This window comes from Pelophylax lessonae (assembly GCF_965119305.1).
Source record: "Pelophylax lessonae genome assembly, chromosome: 7".
Taxonomy (NCBI): domain Eukaryota; kingdom Metazoa; phylum Chordata; class Amphibia; order Anura; family Ranidae; genus Pelophylax; species Pelophylax lessonae.
The window spans coordinates 45,093,514-45,115,509 of record NC_138774.1 but is presented as its reverse complement, the minus strand read 5'-3'; the positions used below and the strand labels follow the sequence as shown (position 1 = coordinate 45,115,509).

Genomic DNA, 21,996 nt, shown 5'->3' with positions numbered 1-21,996 from the left:
AACGTCTTAGAATATCCTCTGGCAAGGAGTCGCTCACGAATCAGGCCAGCTTGGACATAAAACCTGGCCTCCGTGGAACAATTCCTGCGGAGCCTTAAATATTGGGCATAAGGGATACTTGCGATCAAGGGGGCGGGATGGGCACTTGCTGCGCTAAGAATGGTATTGCCCGCGCTCGGTTTGCGATAAAGGTCCGTATCAATGAGGCCATCTGGGGAGAGGCTGATGTTCAGGTCGAGAAACGAGATTGAATGCCTGTCATGCGTATGGGTAAATTTGAGATTTAAATTGTTGTTATCAATAGCTTTCAAAAAAAGTGAAAGTTCATCTACTGTACCTGTCCATATGATCAACAGATCATCAATGAACCTGTACCAAATAAAATGTGAGACATCCATTGTTCCATTCTCTCATCTGAAAAGACCAGCCTCTCTCAGGCACCCAAATATAAATTGGCATAAGAGGGAGCGCAGCAAGTGCCCATAGCCACCCCCTGGACCTGCAAGTATGTTTGTTCCAAAAAGATAAAATAGTTTCTCGTGAGAATAAATCTTAGCAACCGGAGGACAAAGTCCATCAAAGGCCAGGTTCTATAATCCTGTTCCTTGAGGAAAGATTCGGCCATCCGGATGCCCTGGTCGTGCGGGATACTGGAGTATAATGCCTCAATATCAATTGCTACAAGCAGGGCATCCGGAGGGACCTGAATCTCCTCAAGGTGTTTAAGAAGATCAGTAGTATCCCTAATGTAGGACGGGAGTGCAAGGACATGAGGAAGTAAAAATGAGTCCACAAATTTTCTGGCGTGCTCCGTGAGCGACTCGTTGCCAGAGACAATTGGTCTACCAGGGGGGTGCACAAGGCTCTTGTGCACCTTGGGCAAGGTATAAAAAGTGGGAGTTTTCGGATGTTTGTTGGACAGAAAGTTATACGTATCCCTGTCTATAAGGCCCTGGGTAAAGGCCTCAAAGCACAGGGATCTGTATTCACAAATGAAGTCCTTAATACAATCAGGCTCAATGGGGAGGTACCATTCCCGATTGCATAAGACTTCTAAACACATGGTTTCGTACTGGGGGGGAGACATAACAACTATGTTGCCCCCTTTATCTGATTGTTTTATAAGAATATCTTTATTGTTTTGAAGTGAAGATAAAGCATTGTTGTATAGATCTGGAAATTTTTCTGATTTAGGTTTGAAAACCTTTTTTGAGGAAATTTGGGAAATAGGAGGGGGAAGGGTTTCATCAGGTGAATCCATCAAATCAATGATGGATACAACTTCCGTGTTGCCTTCTTCATATAGTAAGACTAGGTCTTTGATAGCCCGGCTCTCAGCCATGGTAAAGTGCTTGGTCTGTTCGGCCAGTTGTTTTTCTAAATTTTTTTGTTTCCTATCTTCATCGAACATAAACTTGAAAGTAAGATTTCTTGCAAAAAGATGCAAGTCTTTTATGGTTTCAGAAGTATCAATAGCCCTGGAGGGGCAAAAGCCTAAACCCAGACCAAACACTTGTTCCTGGACAGGGGTCAAGTCAATCGAGGTTAGGTTAATAATATTAAGTCTATTTGAGGAATTGGTATGTGTATTGAAATTGTTTAAGTTGTTTTGGGTTTCACATACATGTTTAGGTTGCCCTGTTTGGTGTTCCTGGGTGTTTGGGGGGTGGGTAGCTCTAAAAAAACGTCATCCGATGTGGCGGATGCGGAATCACTAGTGTTCAAGGGGAGTGAAGTGTTTCTAGCTAATACTTTCTGTAGTGTGGGAGCTATGTTAGATAAATTAGTGGATGTGTTTAGATTGGCGAGTGTATCAGGTTTTTTCTTATTTTGACTCGAGGGTAAAGTGGGTGAGGGACCAGCACTGCCTCGTCCTCGTTTCTGGGCCTTGGTGCGTTTGTTAGGGGCTGGTGGACCTGATCGTGATGTTCGTGATTTGTGCGAAAGGGAACTAGCCAAGCTAGAATCAGATTCTAAGTTATCATCCGTGGTTTCTGCGTGATTAACCGGTTGCCGACCGCCGCACGACTATATACTGCGGCGGTCAGCCCCGGCCAGGCAGAGTGACGTATCGGTACGTCACTCGCCTGTCACTGACTTGCGAGCCTATAGCGAGCGGGCGCGCGCCCGCCGAGGCGCGCGCCCGCCGCGGCTCGTTCACAGGCAAGTCAGTGCGTGTGACCGGCGGACTCGATGTCCGCCAGTCACACTGCGATCGCTTCTGTGAAGGGAGAAAGACAGAGCAGCTTGTGTAAACAAGCTGCCTGTCAGTTCTCCCTGTGTAAAAGTAAAGATCTGACCGTTCTACTATGTAGAACGGTTGATCTTTGCTTTTACACCAATAGCAATGTCCCTACACAGTAGAAAGCACGCCCCTAGGACACACTTAACCCCTCCCTGTCCAATAAAGTTAACCCCTTCCCTGCCAGTGTCATTTTTGCAGTAACAGTGCATATGTATAGCACTGATTACTGCAGTAATGTCACTGGTAACCCCAAAAGTGTCAAAAATGTCAGTCAAGGGTCCGATCTGTCCGCCGCAATGTCGCAGTACCGAAAAAAAAATCGCAGATCGCCGCCATTACGCGTTAAAAAAAAAAACACCAAAAATGACAAAAATCTTTCTCTTTGTTAGTAAACGCGATAACTTTTGCGCAAACCAATCAAAATACGCTTTTTGCGATTTTTTTTTTACCAAACATAGGTAGCATAAAACAAATTGGCCGAAAAATGTTAAAAAATTTTGATTTTTACTTTTTTTTTTGGGGAATTTCATATAAAAAAATGTGAAAAATATTATTTTTGCAAAATTTACGCTCTTTTTTTGTTTATAGCGCGTGATCAAAAAATCGCACAGGTGATCAAATACCACCAAAAGAAAGCTCTGTTTGTGGGAAAAAAAGGACGTCAAATTCGTTTAGGTACAGCGTCGCACGACCGCGCAATTGTCCGTTAAAGTCACGCAGTAAAAAATCGCAAAAAAACCCTGGTCCTTTAGCAGCCAAATCCTCCGGGGCTTAAGTGGTTAATAGTGCGTGTTCGGTGTGTGCGTGTGAGACGGGTTTTGAAATTCCATTTATAGGCATAGCCTTCATTGAAGGCTTGTTTGTCTTTTTGGAATTTAACTTGTTTTTTATGAATAATTTCTTTATTCATAACCTCTAGTTTAGCCTTCACTTCTGTCCAGGCTGGAGCAAAGTTGGGGGCCTCAAAGACCTGTTTGTATTTAATATTTTTTTTGATCTATTTCAGTATCTAATGCTGTCATATCCACCTTATACTGGATCACGAGTGATTTCATCAAGTCTTGACTACATGTATTGAGTATACTCTCCCATTCTTTCTTGAAAGTCTCCGATTGTTTTCCAACTTGGCCGCCATACTTGATACCTCCTGCTTTTAACCCCGCTCATTTTTGACTATATAAACGTGTCTATTTCAGACACTGAATAAGGTATATATGCTAGCCTTATATACAGGTTTTTCTTTATTGCCTTCCTCCTCTTTTCTTGGCGGTGGAGGTTTTTTCAGTTTACTATACTTACATCTTTATCCTACCTCATATGCCTCTCCACATCCGCGGGTGAGACGTTTTCCTTGGGGAGTTTTCTATCCAACTGGTCTGGTAGTGGATCTCTCTATGGTGGCGGTCTTGGATGCATCTTGATGTTCCATATTGGCATGCACTTTGTTTGATGTTATACATATATGTATTTGAACTAATAACAAATGTTTGTTGTCGCTGTATTATACAGGCACTGTACACTGATATGTTCTTATTCCCCTGAAGAAGCGGTGCACTGTTGCCCGCGAAACATGTCGGGATTGGTCTGATGTTCATCATTGGACCCACTCATCTTCATCATTTATTTACTGCCTTATGTCTCACACTTTGTTCTTCTTGTATATGTCAAAATACATGTATCAATGTTGTATTATTTGTTTTTGATTTTAAAGATGTCATGTTAATAAATATTTCTAGTTTTTAACCATGTATCTATCATTTTGAATTATCTGATACCTTAAAAGTCCCACTAGCCCTCCCATTTTCCTTCCTATCTTCATTTGTCTCCCTTTTTCCCTGCCCTATCCTTCCTTGGTTCCTGCCCCCCCCCCTGTTCCGTTCCCCTCTTCCTTCCCCTTTTTACTTTCCCCTTTCTTTCCCTCCCCCTTTTTCATCTTCTTCCTTTTTCCTCCCCTTCCCCCTTTTCTTCTCCCCTCTTCTCTTCTCTTACTCACACTCTGGTTTTTCTTTTGTCCTTTCACCCCAGCACTTACCTGCACACCTCAGGTTCTAGCTGTGGGTTTCATCCTTTGGGATATCTTTCCCAGTATATATATATATATATATATATATATACATATATATATATAAATATAATGTTTGGGGGTTCTAAGTAATTTTCTAGCAAAAATACTGATTTTAACTTGTAAGCAACAACTGTCAGAAAAAGGCTTAGGCATGAAAGGGTTAAACTGACCTCCCTTAGGCCTCATGCACACAGGGCATCATAAAAACGAGCCCCAAAGCTGTTTCTTGACGCCAGGAAAAAGCAGCTGTAAAAACGTGCTTTTAGTAGCTTTTTCCATTTGCGTTATTGCACGTTTGGCCACGTCGCTTTTAGCAGCGTTTTTTCTGCCTCCATTCTAAATCAATGGTTCCCTATGTGAGCCTATTGATTTGAATGGAAGGCAAACCGCAAGTCGGATCAGGATGATCCGACTTGTGGTGCGACTTGCGCTGTGAGAATCTTGAGGGGGAACTCCACGCCAATATGGGGAAAAAAACGGCGTGGGGTTCCCCCCAGGTTCCAAACCAGGCCCTTCGGGTCTGCTATGGAATTTGAGGGTAGCCCCACGCCGAAAAAATGGCGTGGGGTCCCCCCCAAAATCCATACCAAACCCTTATCCGAGCATGCAGCCCGGCAGCCCAGGAAAGGGGAGGGGACGAGCGAGCGGCCCCACCCCCCTGGACCATACCAGGCCACACGATCTCAACATGGGGGGGTGTGAGTGCTTTGGGGCAGGGGGGGTCTCTGCTCCCCCCACCCCAAAGCACCTTGCCCCCATGTTGATGAGAACAAGGGCCTCATTCCCACAACCCTGGCCGGTGGTTGTGGGGGTCTGTGGGCAGGGGGCTCATCGGAATCTGGAAGCCCCCTTTGACAAGGGGAGCCCCCCCAGATCCCGGACCCCCTCCCTATGTGAATGGGTATGGGGTACATTGTACGTCGGTGATATAAGGGGGCGTGGCCTTCCGATGACGTCACCAGGAGGCCACGCCCCTAATGGCTATATAATAGGCTGCAGAGACCGGAGACCGGCATAATCACCGGGACAGCGTCGGAGGAGGACCGGAGGAAGAAGACCAGAGGAGGCAAAAGAGCAGAAGCTAAAGAGCAGAAGAGGGGAGAAGAGCGGAGAGGAGAAGACCAGAGTGGGGCTACCCTCAAATTCCATACCATACCAGACGCCGTTTTTTTTCAGATGCCGTTTTTTTTTGGCGTGGAGTTCCCCCTCAAGATTCTCACAGTGCAAGTCGCACCGCAAGTCGGATCAGGACGGATCATCCTGATCCGACTTGCGGTGCGCCTTCCATTCAAATCAATAGGCTGCCATAGGGAACCATTGATTTTGAATGGAAGAAAAAAAACGTATAACGTGGCTTAACGCACCTTAAGCAACGTTATTCAGCCTTTTGCAGCGTCAGGCGTTTTTACAGCTTGACGCTGCAGCTCCAGAACGCACTGGTCCTGGGGTTTTTTTGCAGCTATTAAACGCCTATGCCATTTGGAGCTCCTAAAAGCTCTATGTGTGCATGAGGCCATAGAATAACATGGATGGGCGTTCTGCAGCTGCAAAAAAAAATGTCTGACGCTGCTAACAGCAGCTCCAAAAACGTCCAGTGTGCATGAGGCCTTATAGACGGAAGTTCATTCCTTTGATCTAAAAGAAGGAAATTATACATTGTGTTTATAGTTATCTCGCAGCCTGCTAGTATACTCCGCTTTTTAACTTTTACCTACAGGTAAGCCCTATAATAAGGCCTATAACAAGGCTTACCTGTAGGTAAAATAAATATCTCTTAAACCTGCAAGTGACACCCAGAAGAGACACCGAAGGAACATGACAGCTCCCTCAGCGGTGTCCGGGGCGACCGTGTGGGGGCTTTGTTCTAAGGTATTTCATAATGTGTTAGTCTGCGATGCATACCAGCACATTATGCCATTGTCCTGGATAAAACCGCTTTAACAATGTTGATCATTTGCTGGATGCACTTTTTTTTTTTTTTAAACATGTACAGTTGTGTTCAAAATTATTCAACCCCCCAATGCTGTAAAGGGTTTTAGGGAATTTAGTGTACATTTGTAATTGTATTCATAATGAAATCCTACAAGGACTTCTTAAAGAACCATATGCAACTAAAATGACATCAATTGGTTTTGTAATACAGTAGTAAATGTTTATTTTGTGAATTCTTCATTGACACAATTATTCAACCCCTTAAAGACTACCACTCTGAAGAACAGAGGTTCATTGAAGTGTTTTCAATCAGGTATTGAAAACACCTGTGGATGTCAGGGAGCAGCAATAAAGCGTAATAAGCACCAATTAGGCAGCTTTAAAATAACTGTGATACTCCGCTCCTTCTAGACATTTACTGGTGTGGTTACAAACATGGTGAAGTCAAGAGAATGGTCCAGGAAGACAAGAGAAGAGGTGATTACTCTTCACAGGAAGGGCAATGGCTAAGGGAAGATTGCAAAGATGTTAAACATACCAAGAGACACCATAGGAAGCATCATTCGCAAATTCAAAGCAAAGGGCACTGTTGAAACGCTACCTGGTCGTGGCAGAAAGAAGATGCTGACCTCGACTGCTGTGCGCTACCTGAAGCGTAGAGTGGAGAAAAGTCCCTGTGTGACTGCTGAGGAACTGAGAAAAGATTTGTCAGATGTGGGTACTGAAGTTTCTGCTCAGACAATACGGCGCACACTGCGCAATGAAGGCCTCCATGCCAGAACTCCCAGGCGCACCCCCTTGCTGTCTCCAAAGAATAAGAAGAGTCGACTGCAGTATGCCAAAAGTCATGTGGACAAACCACAGAAGTTTTGGGATGGTGTTCTGTGGACTGATGAAACAAAATTAGAACTGTTTGGGCCCATGGATCAACGCTATGTTTGGAGGAGGAAGAACAAGGCCTATGAAGAAAAGAACACCTTGCCTACTGTGAAGCATGGCGGGGGGTCACTCATGCTTTGGGGGCTGTTTTGCCTCTGCAGGTACAGGGAAGCTTCAGCGTGTGCAAGGTACCATGAATTCTCTTCAGTACCAGGAGATATTGGATGACAATGTGATGCAGTCCGTCACAAACCTGAGGCTTGGGAGACGTTGGACCTTTCAACAGGACAATGATCCCAAGCATACCTCCAAGTCCACTAGAGCATGGTTGCAGATTAAAGGCTGGAACATTTTGGAGTGGCCATCACAGTCACCAGGCTTAAATCCGATTGAGAACCTCTGGTGGGACTTAAAGAAAGCAGTTGCAGTGCACAAGCCTAAGAATGTGACTGAACTGGAGGCTTTTGCCCATGACGAATGGGCGAAGATACCCGTAGATCGCTGCAAGACACTTGTGTCAAGCTATGCTTCACATTTAAAAGCTGTTATAACTGTAAAAGGATGTTGTACTAAGTACTAAGATTGAATGTCACTTGGGGGTTGAATAAAACTGATAATGATGTGAGCACAGAAAAGACATTTGTGGTTATTTCACTATAAATATTATGTTATATTTGTCTGACCTACAGGTGCCTCTTTGATTTAATTGTAAGCAGGATGACTGAATGATCAAAATCAATGTCAAACTGGCCAAAACAATCAATTTCAGTGGGGGTTGAATAATTTTGAATACAACTGTAAATGAGCAGAGAACGGCTCTGTAAGAATCGAGGAAATGCTGTTTTAAGATTGTGGGGGGGGGGGGGGTGAATCAGGATCACAAATCTTTAATGAGTAGTCGTGAGACCCCCCTCCACTAAATATAGACCCCCCCCCCGCAAGTATAGTCCACCCTCAGTATAGACCGCCCTTCCTCAGTATAGACTCCCTACACCAAATCTAGTCCCTCTCAGTACAGACCCCCCTCCCTTAGTACAAACCCCCATCAGTATAGATCTTCCTTCCCCTTATGCACCTGGGCAGCTCGGTGTGCAGCCACTCCCCCACTGAGAGTTGCTTGCTCAGACTTTCACGCCCTGGGCAGCGGGCCTGTGACAGGAGGCAGCCGCAGCAGTGAGACTGAGGAGTCCCACTCAGGGCTAGCATGGCTCTGGCATGTTCTGGCTGAAAAGAGCCCTTACCTCGGGACCCAGGACCCTCCGCTATTCTCGGGATGGTGTCACCCCTCGGTGGGTATCACCTGGGTGTGGGCTGAACCCCCATAGCGATGCCACTGTGGACACTCATTGATAAGAAGTGTCAGGATTAGGCACACCTGGGACCCATTTACACCATAGAGGTTTCCCGGAAGCTGCATGTTGGCTTGGATTGTAATGGTTTCGGAACCTCAATCAGGTTCAAAATAGATTCCTTGCTGCTGGATCTGATTAGATAGGTAATTAGAGTGCATGCACGAGGATATCATAGACTGACGCATTGTTCAGGTAAATGATACTTCTTGTTTATTCCTAATGGACAGCCTATTATATAGTTAGTAGGCGGTGTCATATGTTAGTACGTCATAAGCATAATATTAGCATAATACTGATTATTTGCAGCTTTCTGATTAGTCAGGTCCATTACAAGGTGGTCCCCTTTGAGTTTATGAATGTTATCTTCTCTTGAAGGCACTGTGCCAAGGATCCATCTTTCTTCTAACATTCCATCGTCGGTGGTGGTGGTGGTGGTGGGGGGGGGGGGGGGGGGGGGTGTATCTAGTAACGGCCATTTTGAGTAAGGAAGACAGAAAAAGAAATGTACATGTATAGAAAAATAGACATTTTGCTTAATTCACAAGTGTTCATCACATTCCTTCACAGGATGAGGCCGGATCCACACTAAAAAGACTCGGGGACATTTCACACTATGTGTGGTGACCGCATGGTAAAACTTCTGTCACTGCAGGGAGACACCGGAGACAATTGTTTCCTAAGTGTCCCATTCTCACTGCAACACAGGCTACCCCTGTACTGCAACATGCTGCATTTTACTGCACCACACCGACCCAAATTACACTGCAATCACAATTCATTCCAATGCATCGTGCCGCCTGACATTGCAGAGAATGAAGTGTATATTTTGTACACTTTAAATGAAACTGGTGCAATAAAAAGGGACAGCGTGCTGCGCTGAATCATGCACCACACTAGCCAGTGGGCAATGCAGCGCGGGCAGAACATTGAATCACTCTGGTTGCTCTGCGATTTAGCATTGTACATGTGTGAATTCACCCTTACAGAAATTAGACATTTTATAACTCATCTTTATGTTTTAGTGCTCTTCTGTATTGCTTTATTTTACATGTTGTTGCAAACAAAATAAAGAATAAAAAACGCACTGTAAGGCTCGGGTCACACTACTGCAATCTGATTTTGATCTGATTTCAGTACGATTGCAATTTTCTTGTGTTTTGGATGTGATTTGCATATTGAATGGGGAAAAAATGCGCTGTTATTCACATCAAAGTAGTACAAGAACCTTTTACAAAATCGCACCACACAGAGTTGCATTGATGTGAATGATTTCCATTGTCATGCAATTCTGTGTGATTTAGGTTGGATGTGAAATTGCACGTGTGATACAGGCCTAAAACAGAGCGCAATTTACTGCACCATACTCACCATTATTCTTCTATTACATTCAGCTGTTGGGAGTTATTGCATGCAATCCCACCATTTATTATCATAAATTGTCCCTCAGTGATTGCAAGCTCTGTGTGTGCAACCATCTGCACACTCATAGGGCCACAATGCAGGAGTACGGCAAGGATTTATCTCTGCTCTTTACTTTCATAAATCACTATAAGTGTCCGTCTCTCTGTACAGCAGGTATAATAAAGCTGCAATGCTGCCAATTGTATAATGTTACTGTCATACATCATTGTGACACTACAAGACCCAATCCCTCTTCCCAGTACTCCCCCCCCCCCCCCCCCCATGGTATTGTACTGGGACAGGACTGGCTGCCATTACATCATACATGATGGTGAGTGGAGATCAGAGATAAATGGAATGACAGTTCATAGATGGGATTGTTGTATTTAATAATAAATTCATATCATCTTTATCACATTGGAGGGATTATTTCAGTACATTGTTCTCTTCCCAGCATTCTAGTGTGTGATGTGTAGAGGATGTATATATAACCATCTGTATGTCTCTCTATCAGACAGTCACACTCTGCGATATTATAGAACCGGAGTCTCCTCTCCGGGATCCGGACTCCCTCAGTTCTCTTCTGTCGGATATGTGGATGATCGGGAGATAACAAATTATAACAGTGACACCCGGCAGCGTCTTCCCAAGACTGAGTGGATGAAAAAACTGGAACCTGAATACTGGGAGGAGAACACACAGATAAGTCGGGGTGCTGAGGCTGTTTACAAATACAGTGTACAGACATTGATGAAGAGATACAACCAGACTGGAGGTGAGACAATTCTTACATTTCTATTTCTTTATTACACCGAATACAAACTCTGCAGACAGGATACAGGGGGGGAGGGGAGAGATGAGACATTCTATGAGACAGATTTATAGAAGATCACAGCTTGATGAATAAATTCCTCCCTCCTCTGATCAGAATTATCATCACATCTATAAAATATACAAAACTACTTCTAGGAATCCTGGAGTGAGAGAGATATGGAGGCCGCCATAGCTGACCTCTAAGGCCTCATGCACACGGGACGATTTTACAGCATATATTTTTGGTGTCAGATGTTTCTTCCTGCAGCCAGTAATCTCCCCCCATGTTCTCCTTTGTCTCCATGCACACACAGCCTCTTATCAGCAGTTTTTGGCAAGGGGGGTTTTCTGGCTGGAAAAAATCCCAGAATTAGTGGGATCTGAGAGGAGATTTTCAGCTGTAAAAACGCTCTAAGGCCCCTTTCACACAGGCGGACCGTTCAGATACGCCTGTCCGTTTTTTTGGCGGATCTGAACGGTCCCCCCATGCATTCCTATGGGGCATCGGATGTCAGCGGAGACATGTCCGCTGACATCCGACCCGATCCGTCAAATCTGGACAGATGGAAACCCTATTTTCCATCCGTCCAGCGGATCGGATCGGATGGCATCGGATGAGAATAGAGGTAGCCTTTAACAACCAGGGGGAACCTGATCCCTCCTCCTTAGAGCCACTCAGCAACCTGTTTAAACAACATAAAAAATTGGTGCTAAAATCCCTAAATAGAAAATGGGACACTGCGTCCCTCCAATCCCATATTTCACACCAGATTATACCCAGGGGACTTAGGGAGAGACTAATCCCCGCTCAACACCTGCATACCCCCAGATTCCTGGAAGTGGGGAAAAAGGACTGTATTGCCAGAGGCATACAGGTGATGAATTTAATCATAGAGGAGGAGAAACTACAGTTACAGGATCTTCAAACCGAGATAGAAGCTAGTTCAGCTGCCCTTGAACACTACAAAGATAAAGATGAGTTTCACAAACTCAACGATAATCTTAAAAAAGAGGTAGAAAAAACTCAGAAGAATCTAAAAACCAACAAACAGAATAAATTCAGACAAAATATTATCGATTGCAAGAGTGAAGATCTCTTCAATCCAACCATAAATAGAAGCAGGAGAAGGTCTAGAGGAAAATCTAGGAGAATTAGAAACCCCAGCTGGTACAGGGGACAATCATCCGGAAGTGAATCGGACACAGGTGATAAATCTGTGTCTTTTTTAGTACCGGGAACAGACTTACAACCCGACGATATACATCCCCAGCAACTAGAACCACCAAGGGGTCCCCAAAGGGAGAAGGTAAATCCGAAAATCAAAAGCGGAGAGGGCCAACACAAAGTGGGTCCACTAAGGTCCACGAGGTCCAACAGCCTCAAAAAACACAGATAAATTCAGCTCCAGGTGACCTCAAAGTCGTAAACCTCTCCGATTTTGATTTTGATTTGTTAGGCTACTAAGCAAGGGACTATCTTTTGCACCAACCTCCGCGATGACCGAATTCGAGGTCTTCAAGGACGTCTCTCTCTTCCTTAGGAAAGTTATTTTTAAGATTTGGCATAGTGGGGAAAGAGAAAACTCGGATAAAGATGTTCCCCTATCTGAGGAAGACACCGAGTTAATAGAAATACTCACTTCCCTACTTCTGGAAGGTGAAGAGACGGATGAGGAAACTAAAATCAAAGATCTAGTCAGAAGAGATGCAAATTTACGTATAAAATCCACAAAAATGCCCTCCCTCTCTAAACACAGAAATATTAAGGTCTTTCTGGACTTGGTCCGTGAGGACCTGGGTAAAATTAGGTGGCAGAGGGACGGAACCGATAACATGTCCAAGGAGGAACGAATAGCCTTGAGGGAATTGGCAGAGGCACCCAATGTTGTTATAAAGGGCAGTGACAAGGGAGGAAATGTGGTACTACTGAGCGAAGACATGTACGTTAAGGAAATTCAGAGACAGCTGAGTGATACCAGCACTTATAAGAAGCTCAGAAATAGTCCCTTTCCCTCCCTTGTCTCTGCCCTTAACTACAAGATTTCTCTCGCGAAAGAAGCTGACCTAATCTCCAAAAAAGAGCCGAACACCTGACGGTTAAAAACTACAACATCCCTACATTCTATATTATTCCCAAACCACACAAGTCCCTAAGCAATCCCCCAGGGAGACCTATTGTTTCGGCAATAGGGGGTCCCCTTGAAAAAACAGGGAAGTTTATAGATGCCCTTATTAAGGACCTGGTGACTAGCCTACCCTCATTCGTGCAGAATACGAGGGATGTACTCAGGAGACTGTCAATGACCCCTGCTATGCACAACATCTTGTTAGTAGGTATAGACGTGGAAAGTCTATACACGTCGATCCCTCACGAATGGGGTCTTAGGGCTGTCACTCACTTCCTTGAATGCAAATTTCCGGACCTTGGGGCCCACAACGAGTTCGTTGTGGAACTCTTGGATTTCCTGCTACATCATAATTATTTTCAATTTCTGAATTTATTTTATCAACAGATCAGAGGCACATCGATGGGGGCCCCGTGGGCTCCGGCCTACGCGTGCCTCCATCTTGGACTCTGGGAGGAGCAGGTAGTATATCCATCCCCAATGTACCTCAGCCACTCTCTTATGTGGCTGAGGTACATTGACGATGTCCTGCTCCTCTTGGGAGGAACCCCCTCTGAACTTGACCAATTTATCAATGAGCTGAACGAAAACGACCGGAACATTAAACTCACTTACACCGTGACCCCAAATCATCTACCCTTTTTAGATTTGTTAATTTCGTTAGAGGATGGAAGGATTAAAACCACGACCTACCGCAAAGACACGGCTGCCAACACATTGTTGGTAGCTGACAGTCACCACCCCAGACACCTTATCGAGAGTATACCCGTAGGACAGTTCCTTTGGTTGAAAAGAAACTGCTCCGATCCTGCAGACTATCAGACGGAGGCCAGGCAGCTGCATAAATGTTTTAGAGAGAGGGGATATACACATAAAACAATAAGAAAGGCACGCAAAAAGGTGGCCCTTAAACCAAGATCAACCTTACTGGGTGGCCAGGATAACACTATTGCAAGTTCATGTTCTGATGAAATTGCATATCCACGCATTATAACTCCCTATGGTACCCAATGGGAACAGGTAAGAACAGTCCTCTCGAGACATTGGCAAGTGTTGACAGTGTCGCCACTGATTGAGCGAATAGTGGGCCCACGGCCCCTGCTCACGGCCAAACGGGCCAAAAATCTGAAGGACACCTTATGTCACTCAGAGTTCGTCCACTCAAAAAGTGGTGAAAGCTGGCTAACATCCTTGCCACGTCTGAAAGGGATGTTCCCATGTGGACGTTGTTCCATATGCAAATCAGTAATCAAATCTAAATCCTTTATGAGTTGCAACGGACAAAAGGAATTCACAATTAATAGCTTTATAAATTGCCAGACTGAGCGAGTGATAAATCAGCTAATTTGTCCCTGCAATAAGTCTTATATTGGTAAGACTAAACGCCAGTTAAAGACACGTATTGCGGAACATATCGCTGACGTCAAAAAGAAAGTAGACAACAAAACGGTGCCCCTTCATTTTCTTGAGCACCATGATGCCAACCCCGAGGGCCTAAGGGTTAGAGGCATCTATGCTTTAAACTTGCCAGCAAGACGAGAGGACTTCGATAATGTTCTTCTACAAAAAGAAAAAATGTGGATCTACAAAATGGGATCCCTGGTACCCCAAGGTTTAAACGTCGAGTTTAGCCTACATCCTTTTCTGACCTCGTAACTCTCGGGGTTGGCATCGTGTGTGCTGTACTGAAAATGATGGGACACGGAGACATAACTGATAACATCCCTGTTGTCTCTATGGTACCCCGAATTCACACCTGTTTTTCCCCCCACAGGCCATCTCCATTCTGGCAATATAGACCCTTATAACATCCTTGTAAAATTCCGGTATATACACAATACATTTTCATTCCCCCTGTGGGAAACATGGGATACCTCTGGTTTCTCTCTGCCCTTACCCACTAAGTCTTGTCCTCCGTTCTCCCGAGTCACCTCTATATACTATGCCTGGTTCAGGGCTTCCATAAATTAGGGACTCCTAAGTGGCCTCTACTGTTCTTTGTACTGCCCCAATCTGGCCATATCTATAGGAAATAATCAGTTCCACCTCAAATCTAAGGTATAGAACCTTAATGGAAACAGCGATGTACTTTTTTATACATATTCTTCTTTTTTATGCATATACCTATTACGTTTTGTCACTGTTGCAGCATTCTTAATCTGTACTGTTTTTCACTTGTTATTTTGGCCATTTCCCCATATGGTTTATTATGATCACTGTGATAGGGGGATTTACATCCTTTTCCTGCCTACCTTTGTGTAGCAAACACCTGTGTATACCTTTGTAAACCATGGGAAGTTTTGGCCATAACGCTGGGGGAATAGATCTCGCCATAAAGATACACTTGGGTGCTGTGTTAGCACAGCGACATCTGGTGGAGCATGGAGCAATGATGTTCCTTTAGCTCCATCAGATTTGCCTGATATACACACCAGTATTGAATGAACCAATTTTGACCAATCATTGATGGTATTAAACATGGCGCCATCTATTCCCACACTAGCTCTGAGGAAACCGACGTTGCAGTCGGTGAAACGCGTCAGCGTCCAGCGTTACCACATTGCACATCGTGTGATTGTTTGCCTCCTGACTCAGGATCCTCCGTCTATCCACTACTGGGCTGTTCCCCTGCACGCACCCGGCAGATCGCTAAACCAGATGTGACGCCAGCCGGTCACCTCCGACCTGGAAGTCCATCCCCAGCCGCCGGTGTAGCTTAACGCTTGGGTCGAACGCCCGAATGACGGCATCTTGGACCTGACAAACCGGGCAACGGGACTTCACCACTGACCTACATGACCTCTTTGCCTGACCCAATGGCACGACTCGTCCAGCTCATCTAGCCACCACCATTACAGGTAATTGCCGACTGTACACTTGTCACCCTGGTGATTCGGCCCCGCCACTGGGACCAGTACGGCCTCTCCGCTAGTAGGTGGACATTTATCAACTGAAATTTGCTGAATACAGGATTCGGTTTTCAAAACGATCTTCTCGATCTATATCATCACTATTGTGACTCCCGAAGCCTTCAACGGGAACTGTGCACTCCATAGTATTCTGTGATTGCTACTGAGGGGCTTCTATTTTATGGACTAACAGTGCCCTGTACACTCTTCACCTCCATCTAGCACAGATTTCGTTTGCTCCAGCATTGAATATCAGCATTTTACTTCAATTAAGTCACATTACTTTGCACTTCACCGTGCCTGCATCCTGGTATCAGTCTGCAATATAGTGGGATCATGAGCTCCTAGGTTATTTATGTGAGGTCCTCTCACATCACCATACACGGCAATCAACCTACATGGTATGTTGATGCCTGTCTGGTTCTGTGATAATATATTGTGTGGTGAGTCCCCACTGCACATGTGCTTGTGTGTATTTTAATGGTTTTTATTGTATTGTTATCCAGTGTCTCCTATGCCACCCTGATTTGTCTTCATTCATTTTGCTTTTTCAGGCATACGTGCCAAATAAAATGTATCACTTTTTATATTCACTTACAGTCTGGAGTGCCCTTAGTTGGTTTCTTTGTTTGAGATTGACAGACTATGGCCTGTTAACTCAAATCCTTTTTCTTTTTTTTTTTGTGGGAATTTAGTTTTGCTAAAAAAAAAATCTAAAAAACGCTTCTGCAAAAATGCTGACAAACTCCTTCTACAGCTTTCTATGGAGTTTTGCTAACATCCATTGTGGATGAGGCCTATACTCGGCTCCCTATCTGCCCGCCTCTCATCCTCATTCATTGCTTTCCATATATTTGGGGTCATGACCCCAGAACAAGAAGCTAGATTAAAGTGTAAGTCCAGTCAAAGCTTTTTTCTTAGTTTTGAATAAGGTGTGGAAAGGTAAGTACCCCTGCCAGGTTTTTACTCTCACTTCCTGTCCTACTGACTGCATTTTACCAAACCAAAAGTCAGGGAAATCTCTTACAGCAACACAGTTATAGATAAGTATGATTTTATTATTAGAGTAGAGGAAGGATAGAACTCATGTCAGATATTTCATTCTGTCTTTGTCTGTCGCAGAGTTTTCCTCACTTCCTGTTTTGGTTGTCAGCAGGACAGGAAATGAGCCGAATTCTCTGTAATGGAGCCCTGGGGAGCAATAAAAACTCTGCAGGAGTTGTAATCCTTCTTCACTCTCTCCAAAACTGGGAAAAAAGGTTATTGGCCGACTTATACTTCAAGACTTCGCTGTGACTTCACTTGCTGCATGCTTTTTGTGAGTGAATCAGAGTATTAGTGACAAAGGAAAGCCAGCCAACAGTTCTAGGAGAATGTCAGCAATGGGAGGCAGCAGACTTCTCTCAGTACAGGCTGTGTGTCTTATTTAACCCTTTGACAGCCATACAGATGTAATGCAGTACAGAATCATCATGATGACAGTTAAGGGGTAAAACGCGCTCAGTGCTGCAATAACAGTTGTGATCAGTTTCTGTTCTCCTCTGTATTAGTCCCGGTAATCTTTATCAGCCAATCAGAAAGTGAGGGGAAATATTACAATGACCAAGACAGCAAAAATCCCCTAATGGGGGTGTAACCCTTCCCTACTCCATCTAAAGACTAAAATAGTTTCATCTATACATACACTTTAATTAGATGAAGGTATGATGAGGTGCCAGTACATATCACAGCCTTATCAGCCTGGCTCTCAGGGGGCCACCCACTCTAAGTCCCGGTTCACATCAATGCAATTTGTCATGCAACTTTGTACTTCAAAGTTGCATGACAAGTCGCATCCCATGTATTTCAATCAGTGGATCTTAATTGCCAAAATTCAAGTCGCAGTAACAAAAAAGAAATGTTCCTGCACTACTTTTGTATGATTTTCAATGCGATCTGGCCCCATAGACTTTTATGTTCTCTCACAGAAGTCGCATCATTATAGATAAGAATGGCATTTTGAAGGATCTTTTTTTTTTTTTTTCAACCCTCCCCTCTCCTCCCTGGTCATCCTTGCTGCCTAAATCTCAATCACACCTGAGCATAGCAGAAACGCATCTTCCTGCTCGCATTTATTTGTGCTTTTTTTTCACGCCTAAAAACACATCGCACATAGAGCAACCCATTCACATAAATGGGCAGCCCTACACAGAACAAACGCCCCAAAGTAGCTCAAGAACCATTTTGGTTGTGAAGTGTCACACATTTGGGATTGTTTGTAGCACATTTTGTTACACAGCAGAACATGCGTCTGCTAACCACCATTGGGGTGTCAGTAACAATTAGTCTGAATTCACAGCTGTGCATTTCTGAACGTGCCGCAACCTGCACAGAACACATGCAATTTTCCTCATTTTTATGAAATGCGCGGCAAGCAGACATTGCTTTGTCATTTAGGCTGTGTTCACATCTGTGTGTTTTCAGACGCATGGCAGCCCACACAGTAAACGCACGACACGCATTAAGAAACACGCAGCTGCGAACACAACCTAAATTGCAATCCACGTTTTCTGTACGGGGTGCCGCACATTCAGAAATACGCAGATGCAAACGCAGTCTAAATAGCAGTGTTAATTTTGGCATCAAATTTCGATTTCGTTTTAGTTATAGTCTTTTGACTAAAATGCCATTTTAGTTTTAGTCGTATTTTAGTCATTTGAATCGTTTTAGTCATATTTTAGTCGACTAAAATCTCCAGTACATTTTAGTCAACTACAAATGGAATGGGTTTAGGTTAATTGTAATGCATTATTTAAGCATTTCCAAATTAATTGTATACTCCTGGAGTAAAAATTGTATACTCCTGGAGCACTAATAATATGTTATTATAAGGTTTGAACACGCACTACAGACACAGATTTAGCCCCCGTTCACATGCAAGCGACGCTACTTCGCGCCGTGACCTCGGAGCGGCCGCCACGGACTTCATAACATTGAAGTCTATGGCGGTCGCCTCCTGGTCGCCCCAAAGAAGCTCCGGACCCTTTTTCTAAGTCGGAGCGACTTGTTTGTTTTTTTTTTTAAAGCCTGTGGTGTGTGAAACACACTCAAAGGACTTAACAACGGTGCATAAAAAAGTGCACACACGCAAACGTGAGACACACAAAAAAGTGCACAAGGCGTACACACATGGCCCTCCTCCGAAGAGGAAGGGCCCTGACCCTGATCCCCCAGGGTGCGAAGCTCCTGACAGGGACTGAGGTACTCACTTAGGTCCACCCAGCCGAAGCCAGGCAGACCCCGTTCTCCAGGGGGACTGCCGAAACAGCCCACCCCAAGTACTAGGTGGGGCTCCCCCGAAGGGAGACCCCATGAGAGAGGGCGAACTAAGCCAAAAGGCCATATCCACCCCCTCCCAAGACTTTCAGGGCAGGCCCGAGGACCTACGCCATACTCATCGTGCAAGTGATCCAACCAAAAAGGGACAAACGTAACACACAACAAAGAAAAACAGAGTGGGGAGAAGGGAAGTGGAGAAGGGAAGTGGAGAAGGGAAGTGGAGAAGTGCTGGGTAGTGCCAAAGTGCAGGACCTTGGCAGGCCCCCCGGCCAGGAATAAAAAATTCCTCTGGTGCTGGCCAAAAGGCCCACCCCAAGAGGCAGGTGCTGACTTGTGTCACTCCTATTAGAACGGGTCCGCAGCTTCCCTATGGGAGGCGACCTGTGAGGCGACCAGGTCGCCTCACAGGTCACCTTAGTGTGAACGGGGGCTTAGCCATTGTGATAAATAACATCTTTATAAATAAAACCAAGCTTCATAAACAAACAGAAATATTGCTTTTTGACAAACTGAAGTGCAACTTTAAAATACAAAAAACCCAAAAAAACTATAAACTCCATTGACTGTAATGTCATTGCACAAATTACCTGAATATATTATCAACATTAAATATTAGGGAAGAATATAAGAAAAGCCTTTTTTATTAATTTTTTAGTTTTCAGCAGCTTAGTAGATGTCCCTTACTTATGCGGTGGTGCAATACATGTTTAACCACTTGCCGACCGGTCACTTTGACCGTACTGCGGCAAAGTGGTTCGTTATCGTCCAGCGACATAGTACTACATCACTGGACTCCTCCCCCTGTAGGTTTCATTCACAGCGGGAGTCGGTCCAGGAGAGGAGTGGCGGCAATGGCCGCTGCTCTTCCCCGATCGTCGGGGAATCTAGTTTGGAGATCCGCCCGCCTGTGTAAACAGAGCGGGCGGATCTCCTCAGTGACAAGGAGTGACAGATTGCAGTGTTCAGCATAGCTAAACCTGCGATCTGTCCCTGACTCACTCAGTAACCTCCCCCCACACACGTCAGTAAGCACCAGGCATACATTAACCCCTCCCTCTCCAATAAAATTAAGCCCTTCCCTCCCAGTGTCATTTTGCAGTAACCGTGCATATATATAGCACTGATTACTGTAGTAATGTCACTGGTAAGCCCAAAAGTGCCAAAAATGTCAGTCAAGGGTCCGATCTGTCCGCCGCGATGTCGCAGTCCTGCAAAAAAAAATCGCCATTACTCGTTAAAAAAAAAAAAAAAACACCAAAAATGACAGAAATCTTTCCCTTAGTGAGTAAACGTAATAACTTTTGCGCAAACCAATCAAAATACGCCTATTGTGATTTTTTTTTTACCAAACCTATGTAGCAGAAAACAAATTAGCCAAAAATTAAAAAAAATTTAGATTTTTACATTTTTTGGGGGGGAAATTTCATATAAAAAAATGTTAAAAATATTGTTATTTTTTCAAAATAAACGCTCTTTTTTTTGTTTATAGCGCAAAAAGTAAAAATTGCACAGGTGATCAAATACCAGTATACCACCAAAAGAAAGCTCTGTTTGTGGGAAAAAAAGGACATAAATTTAGTTTGGGTACGGCGTCGCACGACCGCGCAATTGTCAGTTAGAGTCGCACAGCGCCGAATCGCAAAAAGTGGCCTGGACGTAAGACAGCAAAATCCTCCGGTGGTAAAGTGGTTAAACTTTAATGTGCGATTATTACAGGCTCTGGATGGAATTGTGTTGCCGATTTAGAAATGGCCAGCAGAGGAGTGTTCATTTTGATGTCAATTTTCAATTTAGTTTTAGTTATAGTCTTATGACTAAAATGCCATTTTAGTTTTAGTCGTATTTTAGTCATCTGAATTGTTTTAGTCGACTAAAATTGTGTTAATTTAGTCGACAAAAACATTTTAGTTGACAAAATTAACACTGCTAAATAGGAACACGTGTGCATTGCTGCGCATTTTGGAAATGCACGCATTTGCTTCTGCTCGTTTCTGAAAGCGCAGCACCTCACACAGAAAACACGTGCTTTGCTGTGCATTTCCAAAATGTGTGGAAACGCATGTTGTGCTTACATTGCCATTTAGGCTGCATTTGCATCTGCGTGTTTCCAAGCATGCAGCAGTGAGCATCATGGAAAATGCACGCTTTGCTGTGCATATCAAAAATGTGTGGAAATGTGCCTCCAGCTTACATTATCATTTAGGCTGCGTTTTCATCTGAGCGTTTCTAAATGCACAGCAACCCGCATAGAAAATGTGCGTTATGCCGCTCACTTCCAAAACATGTGTCGCTCCTGTATTACCATTTGTTTACATCTGTGCCTTTCTGAGCGCACGACAACCCTCAGGAAAACGCATGCTTTGCCACGTATTTTGAAAATCTGCCACACGCACATCACAACTACATTACTATTTGTATCTGCGCATTTCCAAACGCATGGCAACCCGCACAAAAAAAAGTACGCTTTGCTGCACATTTACATAACACTCGGCAATGTGCATCATGTCTGTGTTACCATTTTAGGCTGTGTTTTCATCTGCGTGTTTCCGAACGCATGGCAACCCACAAGAAAATGTATGCTTTGTCATGCATTTAGAAAATGTGCAACAATGTTCGCCACGCTTTCGGTACCATTTAGGCCGCATTCACATCTGCGCATTTCAAAACACATGACAACCCACACAGAAAACGTGAACTTTGTTTTGTGTCTCATAAACACGTGGCAACTTGCGTCACGCTTGCGTTACCATTTATTCACATCTACACCTTTTCCAAACACACGACAACCTGCAAGAAAAATCATGCTTTGCCTTGAATTTCAAAAATGTGCGGCAATGTGTGTCATGCTTGCGTTACCATTTAGGCTGCATTCACATCTGTGCGTTTCCAAATGCACAGCAACTCGCACAAAAAACATGCACTTTTTCGCACGTTTCAGAAACGCACATCACAATTG

The 21,996-nt window shown here is 44.2% G+C and overlaps 3 protein-coding genes across 5 annotated transcripts in view; 2 read left to right on the top strand and 1 right to left on the bottom strand.

Moving 5' to 3' along the window:
• Positions 1 to 21,996, bottom strand: part of TAP1 (transporter 1, ATP binding cassette subfamily B member) — an 895,619-nt gene that overhangs the window by 238,621 nt on the left and 635,002 nt on the right. The window lies entirely within an intron of this gene.
• Positions 1 to 21,996, top strand: part of LOC309560896 (class I histocompatibility antigen, F10 alpha chain-like) — a 291,577-nt gene that overhangs the window by 17,981 nt on the left and 251,600 nt on the right. For both annotated transcript variants that reach the window (XM_082264583.1, XM_082264584.1), the window contains exon 2: positions 10,389 to 10,649. In XM_082264583.1, the coding sequence (XP_082120709.1) occupies positions 10,389 to 10,649 (261 nt within the window). The remainder of the gene's footprint in view (positions 1 to 10,388; positions 10,650 to 21,996) is intronic.
• LOC309560894 (class I histocompatibility antigen, F10 alpha chain-like) overlaps positions 1 to 21,996 on the top strand; it is a 392,531-nt gene that overhangs the window by 309,059 nt on the left and 61,476 nt on the right. The gene's annotated exons all lie outside the window — the stretch shown is intronic.